Source organism: Lichenostomus cassidix, chromosome 2 (genome assembly GCF_008360975.1).
Source record: "Lichenostomus cassidix isolate B80296 chromosome 2, HeHo_3.0, whole genome shotgun sequence".
Classification (NCBI taxonomy): domain Eukaryota; kingdom Metazoa; phylum Chordata; class Aves; order Passeriformes; family Meliphagidae; genus Lichenostomus; species Lichenostomus cassidix.
This window is the reverse complement of record NC_139482.1, coordinates 98619502-98638481: the sequence shown is the minus strand read 5'-3', so window position 1 is coordinate 98638481 and position 18980 is coordinate 98619502. Positions and strand designations below refer to the sequence as shown.

Below are 18980 nucleotides of genomic sequence, written 5' to 3'. Positions count from 1 at the left end.
ACTCCGTGAGGACGGCGAGTGCTGACGCCAAGGAGCACTTGACTCCCTGGGAATAGGTTTCTTGTGACTTTCTGTAGTCCCCATCATCACACGGTGGGAGCAGGTGGGCGACACGGCAGAGCTGCTGTCACGTGCGGGTACACGTGGTGTGGCACTGCTGACAGCAGCTATCCTGGGACTGCTGCTGTTGACAGCCAAAGCGTTGTTTACTGCAGGGAGGGTCAAAATTATTATTGGTGACCACATAAGGTATTAAGTGCGGGGCTCACGTTAGGAGTCTGCGCACAGAACACAACTCACCATGTCACTTATATGGTGGTTTAAAGTGTGGGCAGTGGGTTGGGAACAGGCAGCAGAGGGATGCTGGATACCACATCCCACACGTGTGGTATAACCCTCCCCTTAAAGGCTGTTGCTTGCATTTTGGCGGGGCACCTCTGAACAGTTATGCCCAAAAAATCCACTTCTGCCAGATGGAAAAAAAACAAACCAAAAATGTTTGAGCATAGCTTGGCCATTCAGTGTGGGCCTGAACAATGTGTAAAGCTTATACTTGGGGGCTGCACCAAATATGGTTGGATTCTCATGTCAGTGCATTAACAGGGAGCAGTGTGACCGTATAGTCACTACTGTTTGAAATGGTGTATCTCTTAAGAAGACATGCTGTTAAACCTGACTTACTCTGGGAGCTCTGAAACAGGCTATCTTAATTTTATTCGGAATTCATTTAGCACTGTTGTATTCACATTATGCAGCAGAAAAGCCTGTTAAGATATGTGCTTGCCAGGGAGTCCTGCGACTGAGCAAGAGCCTTTCTGATCTCTTTGCCAGGTTGCTACCAGCTCTGCATGCAATTTGGGCAGTTTTGTAGTGTAGAAGTACAGGTGAACCAGAGTGCAGTAATAATTTTGGCATCTCTGCTAGCTGCCCTACAAGAGAGTGATCAGCACAGGACATTTCAAGAATTCAGACTTTCATTTTTCATTTTGCTTCTCCCTGCCTGTCCTTCTGTTTTGTCCAGCTGCTTAGGAAAAGCAGTGGTTTTCCAGCTGCCTTCTTTAATCCCCTTTGACTGGGCTGGAATTTTAGCCAAGCAGTACCTACATTACAAGAGGGGAGAGGCACTGAGTATAATGCTGCACTAAGGGTTTTACGCTTGTCTCCTTGCTTGCTGCGCAGCCAGGATAAGTCCTAGCCATTTCTCCAAATCCCTGTGAGTTTTTCTTCAAAATGAAGTGATTAACTTCTGCTGTAAACTTCCCCTTGTCTAGGGCATCCAGGCCTTGTGCTGAGCTTGACAGCATTCAAGATCCCCTGCCCACATAGACTATTAGGTTCTGCTTATCCTTCGTTTCCACTGCCTGGTGAAATATTAGATAACGGGGAAAGAGCTTATCTTACAAGCGTCTGAACTGACAAATATGGCAGCCTTTCAGTAAAAAGGCTAATGCAGACGGGGCCTTTTTCCTGGATAGAATAAGAATGAGGCCGGCGCTTGTCTTCTGCTGCTGACAACGGTCAGATGCATGCGGCATCATTTCCATAGCATCCAGACAGTCGGAGCACCTAATATCTACCTGTCTAGTCAATACATCAGCTTTGCTAGAGCGGGGAGCTGAAGTTTGTCATTGAGGCGGGTTTCTAATGCAGCACGAATGGATCTTTCAGCTGTACTCCAGGGTAAACATTGTAAGCTGTGCAAATTTATTTACCAGCGGTGACAAATAACTGTGTCAGTCACTTTTGTTTTCTCCCCTAAATAAGATATGCTTTATAAATGCCCTTATGTATTTAATTTTTGCAGCTTTAGGCATGGGGGGGGGGGGGGGATTTCTTGCTGTTTGAACAGATTAATATTAGTGTTTGTTACCCTGTGTGTTTCTGCACGTGAAAAATTAGTTTGTATTTGGAATCAATAATCTTAAAGGTCTTTTCCAACCTAAATGATTCTATGATACAAATAACCTTCAGATGGACATTTAAGGATTTAACAATTTGATGGTAGCAGCTGAGAAACACTGTCCTGATAACAACGTTGAGGGGAGTTCGGCTTAACAGCATGGCTGAGAAACTTTGCTTTGCTGTGCCAGGGCTACCTGGAGGGGCTAGAGGAGCAGGAAGGAAGAGGCTGCTTTGCACACAGGGTGCTGAGCAAGGCCTGGTACTGATTTCAGAAGTTTTTTGGCTCATCTCAGGCATAGGGCTGTGCTTGAAATTTAACACTTCCATTTTGAGAAAGAATACTCACTGTTATAATGTGGCATATTTCTGCATTGCATTCATACAGATATTTTGGGAAATTGTTTTCCCAGCTGTAAATTCTAAACTGTACATTTGCTGTTGAATTCTAAGACACCAGCTAAACCCCAAAGTGTCTGACAGCCCAAAATGCTGGGGATCTAGTGGGAGAAACTGGTGTCCTTTTTAGAAATGAGGGAATAGAAGTTAATGGGTGGCTTTCTGCAGTACAGTGAAACACAACTGTGCTCTGCATGGAGGAACTGGAAAGAGTTGTTAGTTGGGCAAGCCAGACACACCTAGACAGCATCCTGAGCTGCTGCCAATCCACATGGGGGGTTTGGATCTCTTCCAGGCTTTGTTCCTGAAAATAAATTGTTCAAGATGGGAAACTCTGAAGATTGCATTGACCAGTGAGCCATGCCTCTGGGTTTGAGCTTTAAGGGAGAGAACTCAGGTTTTGGATTTGGGCTAGAGGCTCACAGAGAAAAGGCTGTGATCAAAGTTTAGCTTACATTTCATTTGTTTGCAAGAGGTGGTCTATAATTTTTTTTTGTGTTTCTCCTTATAAATAGGATTTATTTTGATATCCTTATTTATTTATTTATTTTGATTTATATCCTATAAATAGGATTTATCTCAGAAATTTGAGAAAGGGCTTTTGATCTGATTTTTTAGTTTAGCTATAAACTTGTTTTTTAGCTGCAATTCATAAGAAGAGATCGCCTCTGTATCTATTCCGCAGGAGTGAAGAAATTAGGTAACACACATAAACCATGCAGAATATGTAAGACAATGGATATATGCTAACTATTATGTTATTTGTTTAGTGCTTTGATAGCCATGTTGCAAAACAAATGAGGAGGTGGGGATATCTTTTGGAACAGAACATGCCGCAGCGCTTGCCTTGATCTGCATTAGACATCTGCACTGTGAAGTACAAGCGCTGCTCAAAGACGCACTGAGAAAACAAACGGGTTACAGAACTGTCGTGTTAGAAATGACAAAATGTGTAGGCAATGGAGAACCTAAAACTGCTTCAGTTTCAGACAGGATGTTAAAGTATTAACTGAAGAAACAGCGGAATATGGCAGAAAAGATGAAATACGAACATTTTGGAAACGGGGACTCAGTTCTTTATGTGACAAAAATTCACACTGTGCTATAAAAATGAAAAAAGAGCAAATTTATTTTTTTTAGCAGAAGAACAGACCTTTTAAATTTTATGATTTAACCACAACTCTTACCTCTGATACTGGGAACCACAACTCTTACCTCTAAGAGTTAAAACCCCCCGCCAAATTCTGAAAACAAAACAACAAAAAACCAAACCCCAAAGCAAACCAGAAAATCATCTTCCTGAAAATTAAGTTGGCTTTGGATAAGTCACCTACAATGAACAAAAAGTTTTAGTCTGAGCTTTAAGAGCAAGAAATATGAGAGGACACAAAGGAAAAATAACCAGTCTTTTAAAATTCAAAATGTCTAAGTTGTTTCTGCCCAAAAAAGGATAGATTCAAGCTGAGAGCCAGTTTGGATTGTATGACAGATTTATTTTCCTTATATGCACAACCTTGGCTTGAGCAATTCCCTTCTTCCTGCCTTAGGTGTGTAAACCAGAAACCAGATGCATTGACAGCAAGGTGTTCGGTGTGTCTAAAACAAATCCAGGATAAACTCTGAAAAGGGTGTGCCTTTTCTAATTCATTTAGCAAAACTGGGCTAATATGATGACAGGCATCTTTCAAGGCAGGAAATATGGCAGGTAAGGTATTGGCAGCACCTCAGCCTCACCATCCTGAGTGTCATACAGCAATATTTCTCAGAATTTATCCATGAGCCATCAATGACAGGTACGCTGAGCTCTCTCCCATGAGACCCTTTTGTGTACCTACCACAGCCAGGGGATTGGATCCCTGAGGGCAGAGGTGGCTGGGAAGCTCTTGCTGTAGGGTGTAAACTTTGTAAGGGAAGCAATTGCAACTTTGTGCTGCACTTGGCTGAGACTACAGAAAACAGGAGTGGTGTGGGATGTACAGGGAGAATGTACTGCCCTGCCTGAGGGCAGGGGCTGTGTGGCCAGGCCTTTCCCATGTGCCACATATGTGTGGTCCTCATGGTGTGGTGTGCCCAGGCGCTGAGCACGGAGCAGAGGGTGCACACATGCACACGTGTGTTCGATGAAGTCTGGCACGGAGCGTGTGGGGGAGGCTGGGGTGCCGTGTGCAGGTGGCCAGCACATGCCTCTGGTGTCAGACGCATCCCAGACCCCGCGTGCTCGCTGGATATGCACTGTGCTGGCAAGCTGCACTCTCTCACGAGTCATTCGTCTGGGACTTATGAATGGCAAAAAGCCTGGTCTGAGCTGCTATGCAGATCAGGATGCCGGCATCCTGAAATCCCGGACAAATCCCCTTAGCGCTTTTGGTAAATCTGCAACTGGGATTTAACGTTGTGACAGCACATCCTAAGTGTGGTAAAAATAGCCTGTCTCCCAGCAGTGCAAACCTGACTCGCACCCCACAGTTAATGGGTGAGCAGTCAAGGCTGTTTCTGGAATCGCTGCACGAATGCGTGAAGTGGCGTCGGTGGCAGGGGATCAGAGAGCAGCACTGCAAAATGCTTGCCTGGCTCAGGCTGATTCTCTGCAGCTTTGACTTAAAACCCAGAGGATCAGAAGTGTGGCAGAGACCCCTGATCCCAGACTGGAGGGGATGATGGAGAGATGTCTCTGCCCTTTGCTTCTCCAGAAGGCTTTGTCTGCCCTGGGTTTGCCTGGACGCAGTCTGGAAGGAGTGCTGTGTGGGCACTGTCCCCTTCTAGGTTGGGCACAAAGCTTAGCCCTCTCCCTGGAGGCTGCATAAGAACTTGGATTTATTTGGTTTTAACCCTGTACCTTTATCCTAATGAAAACTAGTTTTTTTGGTTTTCTATTAAAAATCAGGACTGTACCAAATGTGAAGCATCAGTAGTTTTGCTGCCCCAATGGGGTAACATGGAGAAGTGAGAGGGAGTGGGTGTGCTTTTCCTGTTCTGTGCGTGCATGCATGAAGAGGAGATCACAGTTTCTCTGCGACCCTGAAAACAAATATCTTACTCTCAAAACTTCCTCTCCAACAAGTCAATTCACCCAGAAAGTCTTGCCCCACCCAGATGGGGTGTAGTGGTATCTCTTTAGTGGGCTGCACAAAAATGCTGCTGGTGAGTCAGTACAATGTCGGATGTGCAGTTGTACAGAGTGGGAATACAGGATGAAGTAGTTTGAAATGCAGCCTCCCATCCAAAAATACCAGCCAACCAACTGTAAGATGCATTAGCTATCATTTCCCAGTGTGTCTGGTGAGATTTCAAGCAAATTTTGGTTTCATGCTGTCGCACACAGGAAAATACCATTGCAGCCCCTTTGGACCAGCTTTTTTGCTCATTGGCAAAAGGCACCCATCCACTTACCACTGGGCAGATTTTGAAAATGCATCATGTCATGTCATGTTCATGTCATGTTCATGTTCAATCACATGTCATGTTCAAAAGCGGCTTAGCAGTCCAAATGACATGTGGTACTGGTAGTGGACAGCATGTGAAGGGTGAAGTGAGTGAGGCCATGCTCTGTGGAAGCACTGCATAGGTGCTTCTATGGTATCAAGAGATAGAAGAATGGAGGTGACAGGCAGGAAGAGCTGAAGTGACTTGCCTTAGGTCACTAACAGGTCTGTGACAAAGCTAAGGAGAGAAGCTCGGTCTCACTCTATCTTGTAGCTAGTAGACCATGCATGTCCTTAAGCATCCATGCCATACCTTGTATGCAGTCTTGTATATTCTGTATGGAGGGTCATTTTCCCTTTCTTAGTAGCTGAAGTCCTCCTGTGAGACACTTCAAGTTTAATTGTAACCTACCTGATCCAGTATTATGCTGGGGTACAGGGAAAAAATGGATGGAGGAGCAGCATTAGAAAACACCCTTCAACAATCACTGAGACCTCAGCTCTGTCCTGGATTCTGTTCAGAAACATCCATCCCTCCGACTGCCCAGGCTCCGTAACATCACAGCAGAGTGGGACTCTGCTACTCCACCTATGAGGCAGCACTGCATTGCCTGTATAGTTAGGCTGCTGGTTTTGTTCCTGGCTCTTGGCTTCCACCCTGAAATGACAGTGGCATTTAAACTGCCTAGAAATACAAAAGTTAGCCCAGCCTTACACAGGGTTCAAGAGGTTGGTGGTCTTCATGGTAAAGTCAAGCTGCCTTCCTGTCGTGTGTAGTGTCTCAGAAGCGGCTTGAGTTTGGACATACCATTAATTATGCTGAAAACAAGAATACCAATACTGCACTGGGTGGGATTGGCATCATTTTATGTAAAATAGATGCAGATTTAAGCTTTGTTTTGAGTTGCTAGGGTGCTGTCCATCAACCAATGTTTGGAAATCATTTTTTGGAATCTATGCCAGTTTTGACATGCTGCTTTAATATTTTTCTGGCTGCAATAGGGCAAGACATAGAAATCTTATGTTGTCATCACACAGAGCTGCAAAGCGTTCTTTTTTCTGGGTTTTTTTTTTTTTTTTTTTTTTTGCTTTCTCTCTCTTGCACTCTGTCATATGGAAACCAGATCAAGATTATAAAATTATTGCCCACAAACTGTGATCTTTCTTCTCTTTTGTGGTGAGAACTGACAAGTCAGTGATGGCTTGGTGCTGTTGGTACTAGCTGTTCATGCCGCACTCATTTGTATGTATCGGGAAGTGCCAAACTTGGCGTTCTTCTCAGTTGGCACACAGGCTGGTGAAACGTCAGATTTTTAATTGTGATAAAGTTCACGAAAGAAGAAAATTATGGCAGATGTTTCCTTTTGTCAGAGCGAACTGAATCATTAAAATGTGATATGATGTACTATGAACAAGTCAGTGTAAACACCATCCCTGTGAACATGTCAGAAGACTGAAGAACTTAGACCATTCATGGTTATGTTAAAAACCATGTGGTCTGAATGCTGTATTACCAAGCTTTTCTCTTTAAATGCAGAGCATGAATCTTATGAATTTTTATTGCCTTTCTACAAAATGAAAAGATAACATATTCTGCTTTGGTAAAAATAGCCTGGTAGCTTCTGCAGTGTGGTTGTCGTTTTGCTGGTGGTTTACTCAGAGGTCTGCTTTTCACAAGTAGCAGTGAGGTATCCCATTCCCATTGAGTGCTGAGCTTGCTCGCCTAATTTCCTCTTTTCTAGAAGATGTATTTTTGGGAAGTCTTACTCCTTTTCCAGTCTGAAGGAAGTGACAGAAACGCTGCTGCTTGCTGAGGAATGCCTGTGATGATGCGTTAAAACTGGCTCCCGATAAGTGGTTATGGAAAAACTGCAGGAAGCATCTGACAACTGACATTCTCTGTGGACTTTTTCTCCTATTTCCTCCTCACATTTCCTGCATGAAGATTATCGTCCACACACTCACTCAGGTCATTAGTCAGAAAAGAAGTGCATTACAAACTTCCTGATACTTCCCCATGACCTGAGTACTTTTTATCTGCAGTTATTCTTGTTCTTGCTGACCTAAGAAATCTTGACCAGATTCTAATTCTTATTCCCGGTGTTGTCCTTTCTCAAGATTTTGCCTTAAATTAAGTGGTTTTCTTAATAGTTCAACTGCTGGAATCAAGCATGAATGAATGCCTTCATTTTGACATAAAGGTCAAGGACACGCTGGAAAGCTAAGATCTAGGTGTATTACACAGGGTTGTTTCATGTCACTCTTCTGATTTTTGATTTGAGGGAGCCTGACTTTACAGTTTTGGAATGCTGGGAATTGGGAATATATTATTCTGTTATATCATGAAGAGGGTCATAAACTATGGCAAATCCAAATTATTTTGCCCATCAAAAATCTCAATCCTCACCTCTTTTGGGGGTGCACTACAAGTGAGGTGAATATGTTTTGCAGACACATTTAAATACTCATACAGTGTGGACCCCATCTCCAGATCAATTACATTGTTTTTTTGGGGAAAATTTTCATTTCTGTGCATGGACATACACGAATTGTATGCAAGCCATGTATTTTATTTTAAGTGGGCCTGTAGAAGCCAGAAGTAATGAACTCAGTAGTGTGATAACAGTCGTTAATGGCAGAGCCTCTATAGTTCTTGCACCACGGCAATTTGTGGAAATGCAGTGTGCTTTTTTTGACTGGCATAAGTTTTTACACCTCTCTTGCACCATAGGAGCTTAATCCATCGTGAAACCTCGTTAGAAGCTGCGCCATTATATCCTGAGGCAGATGTGAAATTTGTGTGAGTCACCGATTTGCGATCAAGCTGAAGGAAACTGAGTCTGTGGTTCTTAAGAAAGAAGACGCCCATTTGGGATGCATTTACACAGCTCCTTTTGTATAAATCATTAGTGCTATAAACTATCCATTATTGTTAGGAGAAGAAATTTAACAATGCAAATAAAACAAAATACTGTGGCAGGGCAATTTTATGCTTGATTGTAATGTTTAATGGCATGTTCTCATAAAGAGATTTTTCCCATCCTTCAGACCTATCGTGTCTGTGACTCACTTGATTTCCAATGGTTTGAACATCCCTCATTTTATTCCTAGAGTTGTTTTCTCTAGAGCAATTTCTGTAAACGTGCTGCAGCATGGGGTTATCCAGGGTTAATTTCCCTCATGATTACACATCCAGACAGCATGTATGTAAATGCTGCAAGACAAATGATAAGAAAACTGCAGGATGAAAGAAAACAAATTCCATTGTTTTGTATGTAGATCCATTTACCAGTACTGAAGTCTTTCCCTTGCTCACTTTTAAATGTTAACACTAGCTTATATTGGCACTGTAGTTCTTTAAAAGCATTATTTTTATGTCGTTGCTGGCCTCAAATTTTGCATTCTGTTGATTCTCTTTGTTCCCTATATCTCTTCAGATACTTTTTCCAGGTTCTCTCTTCATCCTTTACTTTCAGGTACAAAACAGCACCATCAGTGAGGCAGAGCTTTGTATCTCTAGACTAGCTGATTATATTAACGTCAGAAATAAAATACAGCTCTTCACATTCTACTTGTATTTTTAGTACCGTATTGTAATCCTGGTTCTGCTTTCCTTTCTTATCTCTGTTGTCTTGCCTTTAGATTTTTTTTTTTTTAGACCAGCATTGCTGGGTTTCCTTGTGATCTTTCTGCACTGTCCAGCTTTTTGAAGTCTTTGCCGACACCTTAGTCATAAAGTACTAAAATATTTGATAGTCTGCTAACCTGCAGTTGAGTGCCCGTTGTTTTCTTTTCCTGGCTGCCAGGGAGTTTGTTGGCAATTTAGATTTATGGAGCGAATAATCCACCTGGCAGGAAACTCTCTGTAACTGAAGAGCATTCTTTAGTGGAAGAATGAACGTTCTTTGTCTGTGTAAAATACCACTAATAGCTTATTTAGCAACCTTTACTTCTACAACAGGGCTTTCAGTTTTGTGTTGGAGGTGGATTCTTGCATATGCATAATTCTAGCATCCATGCTAATTCTATCCCTCATGTAACTTTCATCCATTCCTATGGCAGGATAACGCATATTGTGATCTCTCAGCTTTTTAATGTGGTCCTTAGTGCATCTCCTAGCTCCTGCTTGAACAGGGAAAAAAATATTAATAATGAGGGATGATTCTTTCCTGTACTTGCTGGGAATTGCCTGGAAACCACAGGGAGCTTAGGCAGGGTAGTCATGCTGCAACCACTGAGACTCCACAGAATCCAGTACCAGGTATAATTGCAAGTACTGCTGGCAGAGCTCTGAATAACAACAGAATTAAAAAAAAACGCAAATAAACAATATTGTCATCCTTCCTTGCCTTTTCTCTTACTTAAATAGCTCATTTTTACACTTAGTAGATGTGAGCTCAAAATGTGACAAAAGCTGTGGAATGTGATCAAAATTAAGGATGGAAGTATTTTCAGGACAGCTGATTTTGTTCACTAGTTTTGGGTAGAATTAAATGGAGGATTGAAGTAGCCAATGACTAAAATACATGGGAGCCACTGTATCATAATATTAACCCTAATGGTGGGAAATTTTGGTTCTCAGACATCAGGTTACTTCTCCCCGTTAGGGATATATTCCTGGTTTGAATAGTTTGGGTTGATTATCTTCCTCATATTTACAGCTGCCTTTCCCTACCCAAAGTTTCTCATTCCTCAAGCATCAGCACCAGGAAATTCTGTACCTGTTTTTCAGCAGTGGCAGGGGAGCATTGAAGTTACCAGCAGTGTAATCTCCTGGGTAAACAGGGCCAGGGTATTATGCTCACTGTAGCATTTAACCCTGCTGGAGGAGACGACTGTAAATTGCCTATGTCGAGCCAACGTGCAAGGACTAATAGAACTGCAGTGGGGATAATTCATAAGTAGATTTTCTCACTCGCCAGTGTAAACAGAGCCAGTGCTTGTCAGGTCTGAAACGGTGATTACTTTTAAATCAGCATGTTATAATTCAGTGTCCCCGATTGAACCCTCCTTCCAGTACAGGAAAACAAACCATGGCACGCGTGGCAAGCACAGGGACCACTCAGGCTGTGCAACTAACAATGTGTATGAAGGACTGCTTGAATTTCCTAATCCTTCCTATTAATGCAGAGTAAAGAACAGCTTTAACAGAGAGTTAATTTAGAGGCCTTAAATACTGCCTTCCTCTCTCCACCAACTTTACTTCTTTTGGGTTGTGTTGCTAATCTCTCCACACTGCTCCCATCTGCTTGTTCCTTGCACCTAATCACATTAAACACAACATAATACATCTGGATACGTACTGCTGGCAAATCAGTTACTTGAGTTCACTGCCTATGAGAAAAGCACTTTTCCTTTCCCTCAGTTGTTACCATTCCTCTTTATCTTTTTCTGACAAATTTAACCTATAAAATGTGGATTTAATAAAAAAGGTTGAAATTTACCCCAGGTGGTGGCACTTGGAGAGGTGGAGGCATGGGGCATTCAGTGGGTGCATCTATAACTGCTTGAAGTCTGTCTAGGTCCAGAAATGGAGATGGTCCTGGTCTCCTTCTCTGTCCCTCCCTGACCATTACCCACATCCTTTTTCTTTTGGGGTTGGCATCAGTGTTCACCCAGCAGGCAGTTTGATTTCTTCCCCTGTGAGCAGAGACCTGTCCTGGCTTGTCTGTGCCTCAGCTGTGTTGCTGTTTTCATGTGCACTTTGGCTGGCACAAGATGGGTGTCAGGAGCTGGGGCTGGGCTCCCACAGCTTCCAGCCTGACACAGGACTGCAACTGGATCAGGCAGTGATTATCCAGGTTGTCCCAAAACCCCACAGGACTGCTGTGTAGGCCCCACTGTCCTGGCTGGCCAGGGGGGAAAGCATGGCTCCTTCATGATGGGCATGTGTTGCCCCAACATGGCTTTGACCATGGAGCATCATCCTGGTGCTGCCTGGAGGAGTTATGTAAGGACAAATGGCCCTACATGAAGTGGAAATGGTTACAGTTTATGCCTGAAGGTATGCATGTGGTTCTGAGCTGTATCACAGTGCAGGGAGGGGGAAGCACCTCCTCACACACATTCGATGCCCAGGGTTTCCAAGTGAGTGACCCCAAGGGGTTAGCTGCAGGCAGGAGGAAACACCCCCTTATTGTCCAGTTTCAAGACTGTGGGTTTTATCTTACTCTTCAAAGTAAAGGCTGACGACGAACCTGCCGACAGTCAGTAATATCTTTAGAGAAACAGAGAAAAAAAGGGGGAGATGGAAATGCAAAACTCATATTGAGAAAGCAGCATTCGTCCAGTTTTGGTCACCAAAGCATGACTGTTTCTTTACACTTGAGATCAACATCTTTACTAATGGTAAAATTTAAAAAAAAAATCCCGTTTTGTTCTTGTGGGTTCCAGAATGAGTCTTTTGTTTTCCCAGTAATGATCTGATGAGACAGATCAGTGAACATGTCCTTCATAAAATTTCACCTGTTACTAAGTTTAACTAGCCCTTGGTTTTCTCATTAATATGCTAGGCTTGTAACAGCCTGTGGAGGAGCATTATGACTCTGTGAGCCACAGCCTGCTTAAGGAGCTTCAACCCTGACGCCAGAGCAGCCGTCCTGCTCAGAGGTCATGGTGGAACCTGCTACTTTAGCAGGAAGCTCGTCCCCCATCCTTGTTGACAGAGAAGCTTTTATGGGCTCTCTGGCACAGGGCTTGGTTCACATTAAAAGTTCGTGATAAATTCTTAATATATAGGTGATGAGCCAAGTATTGTTCTGAAGATGTTCTTGAGGATGTTTATCAGCTGCACTGCTTATGGATACAGAAGTCTGTAACCATTTTGCAGTCATTGTGCCTGTACCTGTACTATAATATTTGGTGGGTAGGGAGGTACTGGGTTATAAAGGGACTAAAGCATGTTATTTATCATTCTATGTCTTGAATCCCCAGTCTTGCCAAAGCAATTGTTTTATGATGTAGGTTAATGCTCTTCAGGAACTGAAGACTAAACATCTACAGTTCAGTTGTATGAGTAAAGGAGAAGCATTTATACCAATATATTAATTGGTTTTCTGCTTTCTTTGTAGTCTTTAAACTGCACTCATCTGAAACCAGCTTCTCATTTTAAACATGAGGTTGGGGAATGTTGTATGTGGGTCAGTCTTTGGCTCAGAAACTTTGTCTTACAAAGTCCTTGAAAATGAAGAGTTTGCAACAGGAAGGTAATAGGCCTCAGCAGCAGCTCTGTGCACATTGAGTGGGTATGCCCACACAACAGCCACGTTTAGAAGTCTGGGCTGTTGAATTAATTGTTTTCAAAGTAGTTTAAGGACAATCAGATTGTAGTTTTGAAGGTCCTACCCATCTGCCATCTGTCTGAATTACTTTTCTCTGCTGATAACAGTGCTGTACTTGGTTAATACTCCACTTGCACAAAAACATTCCATTGACATATGATTTAAACTCATTCTGCTCTTCTAGGAACTCTCAAAGGATATTTATTTACAGTCCACAATCACTGTCCCCCAGCTTGACTGTTATGTTTGGATTGAGGCCTTAGACCTTGCAGTATCAAGCTAAACGTCAACAACAGTTTAATAAATCCAGACAGTGGGGATAGCCTGTAACCAGTCGAAGGGGCCCTGCTGTGTGCTGTGGATATATTTAGCAGGATATGTCTCCCTAATATTTTTAACCCCCTGGCTCTTCATAGTGCTAGCTTGATAGGTGACCTTAAGCAGGCCCACTCCTCTCAGCCTCTTTCCCCTCCTGGTTTTTGCTCTTTGACTTTGAGTTAGGGCATCTTTTTTTTTTTTTTTTTTTTTGAGGCTGGTAATGGGATTTGCAAACATGAACAGCGTGGGCAGCAGTGGGTCTGCCTCCATGGTCGGTGCCAGAGTGTCCTGGGGGCCCATGCTGTGTGCAGGGGAGAGCAGTGCTGGTGTGAAGCTGAGCTGGGAGAGGGGCATGGAGTCTCACCAATGCTGCAGCCCATCTCATCTCCTCTGCTTTCAGGAGCTCCAAGGTCCCGGCCAAGTGTGGACCAGAGGGTGAACTCTTTTCTTGTTCACGTAGACACACCCTCGTCTTATTCAGTGCTTTGGAGATGCCATCATAATCCGGAGAAGTAGCTAGGGTGGGAGGAGCCTTGGCCATGATGGTGTAGCCAGTATAGGAGGAACAACCTGGGAACTGAGGGACACGATGCTAATGGTGCTTCCTAACATGGCAGGGACATTGTGGGACTGTGCTGCTCCTGTGAGCGGTGGCAGCAGGGCCAGCCCTAAATCCTTGCTCCTGGCTTTAATTGTGGGGCTCTGAGTGGGAATACAGGTGGGGACTGCGATGAAGAATCCATTTGGCAGTGTTCATCAGCCAGAAAGGCGTCAGAAAGGCTGGCTCGGTGGCAGGGCTGGGACAGGCATAGGGGTTCAGAGGGGTTTGGGGGCAGGCACAGGGGTTCAGGGACGGCAGAAGTGTTCATGTACAGGCACAAGGCTTCAGGGGAAGGCAGGCACTGCTGGAGCTGGGAGTTGTGCCAAAGAAACACACATGCGGCTGGAGCCAACGTCTCAAAATCCGCGGTGTTCTCCTTTTCCCTCCTTCTTTGGTTTTTTCTTTTTTCTTTTTTTTAACTTGAGGTCACAGGCATTGCTCCTTCTCATGGTTACAGTTTTACAGTATAGCTCCAGGATGCGACACCCTAACACTTTACGCACAAACACGACTCCCGTGAAACTGTGCATAAGGAACCCGCTGCCGGCAGCTGGGAGGTTCCCTCGGCCACTCTGGCTGTCCGTGCGACGCCGGGAGCGCGGTTCCCGTGCCGGTGCCCTTTGAAGCGCCCATTGCCGGGAGCGCGTCCGGCGCCGCGCGGTTCCGCGGGGCGGGGCGGGGCGGGGCGCGGGCACGTGCGCGGGGGCGGCGCGGGCGGTGCGCAGGCGCGGGCGGGCCGGGGCAGGCGGAGGAGCCGGGGCGCCCCGAGCGCGCCGCGCCGGGCCGGGCTTAAAGAGCGGCGGCGGCGCGGGTCAGGTACGGACCTTCCTCCATCCATCCATCCATCTATCCGTCCATCCATCCTTCCCTCCCTCCCTCCCTCCCTCCCTGTCCGCGCTGCGGGCCCCGCCGCGGGGCTCGCCCAGCAGCAGGGCAGCGCCTTTCCGTTCTTTTTGTTCTCGCCGGTCGACTGTTTTTTTTTTTTCTTTTTCCTTCTTTTTGTCGTTGTTGTGGTTTTTGTTTTGGGTTTTTTAAATTTCTTTTAAAATCCGTTTCCCCCGGGCGCGCAGCCCGGCGGGACCCTGGTGTCCGTGCGTGCGCGCACACGCGCGGCCGGGGCACGGCGGGGCGGGAGCGGCCGGTGCTGGCCGTGCCCGCCCGCTCCGGCTGCGGGGCGGCAGCCGCGCTCCCGGCGCCGGCAGAGGCGCGGGCGGGAGGCTCCCTGGCAGCCTCCCTGAGCGTGCCCCCTCGCTGCATGGAGCCCGGGGCTGCCGGGGATGCGGTGCCCGCCGCGGGGGCTGGCGGAGCGGCTTGAGCCCCCCGCCCGGCGGAGGCGAGCATGTCCAGTGAGCGGCTTAACAAGACAGCGGTGAAGGATGCGCGGTTAAAAGACCTGTTGTTGGAAAGAGGTACCGGCAAGGACAGGGACCGCGGGATGTGGCCCCGGGCCACCGCACAGCCCGGCCCGCCCGGGAGCGCTCGCCGGGGGAGCCGCGGCAGTTCCCCCCGGGCTGCGGGCTCTCCGTGCGGGGGGAGGCTCGGGGTGACGGTCGTGTGGGGTTGCTGATAGGGTTAGAAATTATTTCTCTCTTTTCGAGCTCTTCTGAGAAGGTGATTTAATTCAACGGGTAGTTAGTTGCCTTTTCAGGGCGTTTACCCTGAAAACGTCGTGTTTGGTTTTAGGATTTTTTTTTTTTGCCCTGGAGAATTTTTATTAGAAACATTGTTTCTTGCTTGTAAAGAAATGGGTATATGTGAGTGTGACAGACTGGGGGTAGTAAAACCGTAGCATTTCTCTTCCTGAAGCGCTCGCCGGTCTCTTTCCCTGTACATTTATAGGAGGAGTGGGCAGGAGGAGATAGATGCCTGTCTGGAAGGTGGTGGCCCTTCTCGCCTGGCAGGTGTTGGGCAGTGGGGCAGGGGACACGGTGGGGGCCGGGGTGACCCGGTGCCTGTCAGCAGCCGCCAGAACTATTTAAATGGCCTTGATCAGTGCCAGCAAAGACAGACTGCTGCTGCAGTCTGTCTTTGCTTTTTACTGTTAATAACCTAATGAGCGGCAGGAATGTCGCTCAGGAGGAAGAAGAGATTTAAAATTATCTTTCTTTTTCCTGTGCTTTGAATTGAGGAAATCCTCTTGAACATCAGTAAGGTGTTTTGTTGGCGTTTGGTGTTTACAATGTAAACTGGACTTGGGAAATTCCATGTGCTCACAGCTCTGTGCTGTGGTTTTTAATTTCTTTATTGCATGGCCGTGTTTTAATCAAACACTTTCAAATTATTTCCTCGCAAGAGAAGCGCTCACAGATGGAATCACTCATCTCTAAGGGAGAGGTACTGTCCCTTGCCACTGAAATGCAGGGGCCTCGATAAATTTAGAAGACTCTGCCCTTGGCAAATAGAGAAGTAACATGTCACTCAAGTGATCTGTGCATTCTAGGAAAGCCTAAATCAACATTGCTTGTTTTGCATGTTGCCCTTTAGCAACAGTCTCTCAATTTCCAGTTGAAAGTATGACATGGACCCAAAAAAAGTTTGGATGAAGAAACTCTGTAGTACTTCAGTAGCCACAGAACGTTAATTGCAGAAGTCATTAACTGTGTACAGTCTGTATTCTGCATTTCTGAGCCAAGAAAAACTGACTTTTAACTTAAATGTGGTTTGGGTGGGTTTATTTTTTAATTAATTCTGTGCTTCCTGCTTTTTGATCTTTTGGTGCTGACATTGTTAGCTTCCAGTGACGCAAGAGAGGGGGAAAAGAAAGATCGCTGCCCTGCATGTGGGATTGATAGCAAAAGCAGAGCACAAAGCACTGACTAACCAACTTCTTTGAAAATGTTGGTGGTCTTAATGATGAGTGGAAGGTACTTAACAGCAAAGAGTGATAAAGTCATAGGCATGTTTTTACCCTTTCCTCTTTCCTTAGCTTTATGAAGTAAGCTTAATTACTCCTAACAGACAACTGTAGACCCTCAGCACTTTGGTGGTGTGGCTGTGCCTGCCGGTAGCTTGTGCCAGACAGCTGGACCTTGGCACCAGCCCCCACTGTACACCAGCACACTTGCGGCTCCTGTAGTCTGAAGTTTTGTTTGCAAGAGACTTTAGAATAATGAAACAGCCTTGGGTTTCCTTTAGTTCCACTGCAGGTTCGTCTTGGTCTTTATGTGTGAGTGACATTTTTTCTAGCTCAGTTTCATAGTTATGTTGTGTCTGGACAAGTGTACTGCTGTCACACAGAAAGCTGACAGTGGCTACAAATTTGAGATGGGGGGGGGGGAAAGGGGATTGTTTTCCAACATTTGCATTGTCCTTTCATTTTCATATGTCATTTCTCTTTCCTCATTAGCTTTTTAAACCAGAAATTTGATATCAGTTCCCCAAAGTGCATGTTTTTGCATCCAAAAAGCAGTGCCCTTTTTGGAAAGTATGGACACTGTGCAACTTGTGCTGCTGCTTTGCTTTTTCTACCAGCTTAGCAACCAAAGACCTCCTCCCATTAACTGGAGTTGTCTTTCAAGATGAGAGCATCCCCTGTGAGCAATGCAGTTTCCATAGAAATATCATCAACTCGGTTACTCCAAAGGGCAATTTTTCCCCTCATATTGCTCATCCTTGCTGCTCCAGTATAGCCAAAAGGGTGCAAGGGTGACTCATTTCTAAATATACTTAATATTTGTGGTATAGGCAGGGCTTCAGATAAGGTGATGGGCTCTGACGGAGTTCATTGTAATTGTATCTCTTGCAGCAACCAAGGTCCCGTTTTCATTTTTAACCATGGTGGAACATACCTTGTTTTAGAGTACCAGATCTCTTTTTAGGTTTTTACCTGACTGTGAAAGTCCTAGAAAAGTTAATGTTACACTAGTTGGAGTGAAGGTAGTAATTGAAAAAGACACTGCATGTCGATTCAATAGGATGAAAGTTTTCCACTCTAATTAAATACCTTTCGTGCTATTTACTTGATAGAAAATTAAGGGTAGTGTACTAGATAAAATGTCCTGATTCCTCTTAGGCTTTGAAGCTTACAGAACCCTCTGGACTCTGTTGGCATTGCAGGTGGCTATTAAAATAGAGTGGGGTTTGTGTGTAAGTGGTTTCTTTGGGTGGTTTTTTTGTGGGTTTTTTTGTTTTTTTTTTTTTCCAATGGTTTCTTCCTCCCCCTCCCCCATGAAATTATATTGTCCAAAAGGCTTATCTGTGGTGTTTATACTGGAGACCTTATTACCTGTGAAGGCTGCAGAGAAGGATCACCAAGAAGCTTCTTAGTTTTCACCTGCAGCCACTCATGCTGATTGATTTGCTCTGACAAAAATTAAATAGTTTTCATACATTTTAGAACAGTTTTCTTCACAAAACTTTGCAGAATGGACAGTAGTAGTATCTAATGCCAGATCAATCTTAATGGAATACTGAGGGTCTTTTCAAGTTGTTGCTTTAATGGTTAACATTCTGTGTGTTAATGACATATTTTCGTCTTTTTTCCTTTGTTTTAGCTGAACTGGAGTTTGTTCAAATCATCATTATAATCGTGGTTATAACTGTTATGGTGGTAGTGATCATCTGCTTGTTGAACCATTACAAACTCTCGACACGCTCCTTTATCAACCGACAGAGCCAAAGCAGAAGACAGGAGGAAACTCTGCAGACGGTGAGTGTGAGCCCCTTGCACCAAATTCCTTTTCCTTGTGCTGTACAGGCCTGCAGCAAAGCCTCCCAGAGGGCTCTGGTGCAGGCAACTGCTGGAAAAACTTCTGATAGCACTTTTAATACTCCCTGTAGCTGAGTCTTTTGCGAAAGTTGTATTTGTCAGTAGAAAACATAGTTGGAACGCAAATTTAAGGTACGCTGTCTTTGGTTATTTTTAGATCCCACTGTGTTTTATGTAGCCTGTATTCATTTTGCTTTTGGAGGCTTAGATGTGACTTTGCTGCTACTGTAATTTGAGAGGGAAATGGAAGAGAAATGAATGGGGGTTAGCTGGGGTACAAAGATTTGAAATACACGTTGTTATGACTCTCCATCTATTGTCTGATACCCTGGAGTTTCATCACTGTTACTGTT

The 18980-nt window shown here is 44.8% G+C and overlaps 1 protein-coding gene across 5 annotated transcripts in view; it reads left to right on the top strand.

Moving 5' to 3' along the window:
* LDLRAD4 (low density lipoprotein receptor class A domain containing 4) overlaps positions 1-18980 on the top strand; it is a 285556-nt gene that overhangs the window by 245004 nt on the left and 21572 nt on the right. For 3 of the 5 annotated variants that reach the window (XM_085052480.1, XM_085052478.1, XM_085052479.1), the window contains exon 4: positions 18413-18567. In XM_085052480.1, coding sequence (XP_084908606.1) covers positions 18413-18567 — 155 coding nt within the window. Of the gene's footprint in view, positions 1-14644; positions 14736-14756; positions 15329-18412; positions 18568-18980 lie in introns of those variants that run through there. The other 2 variants (XM_085052482.1, XM_085052481.1) reach the window with 2 other exon arrangements.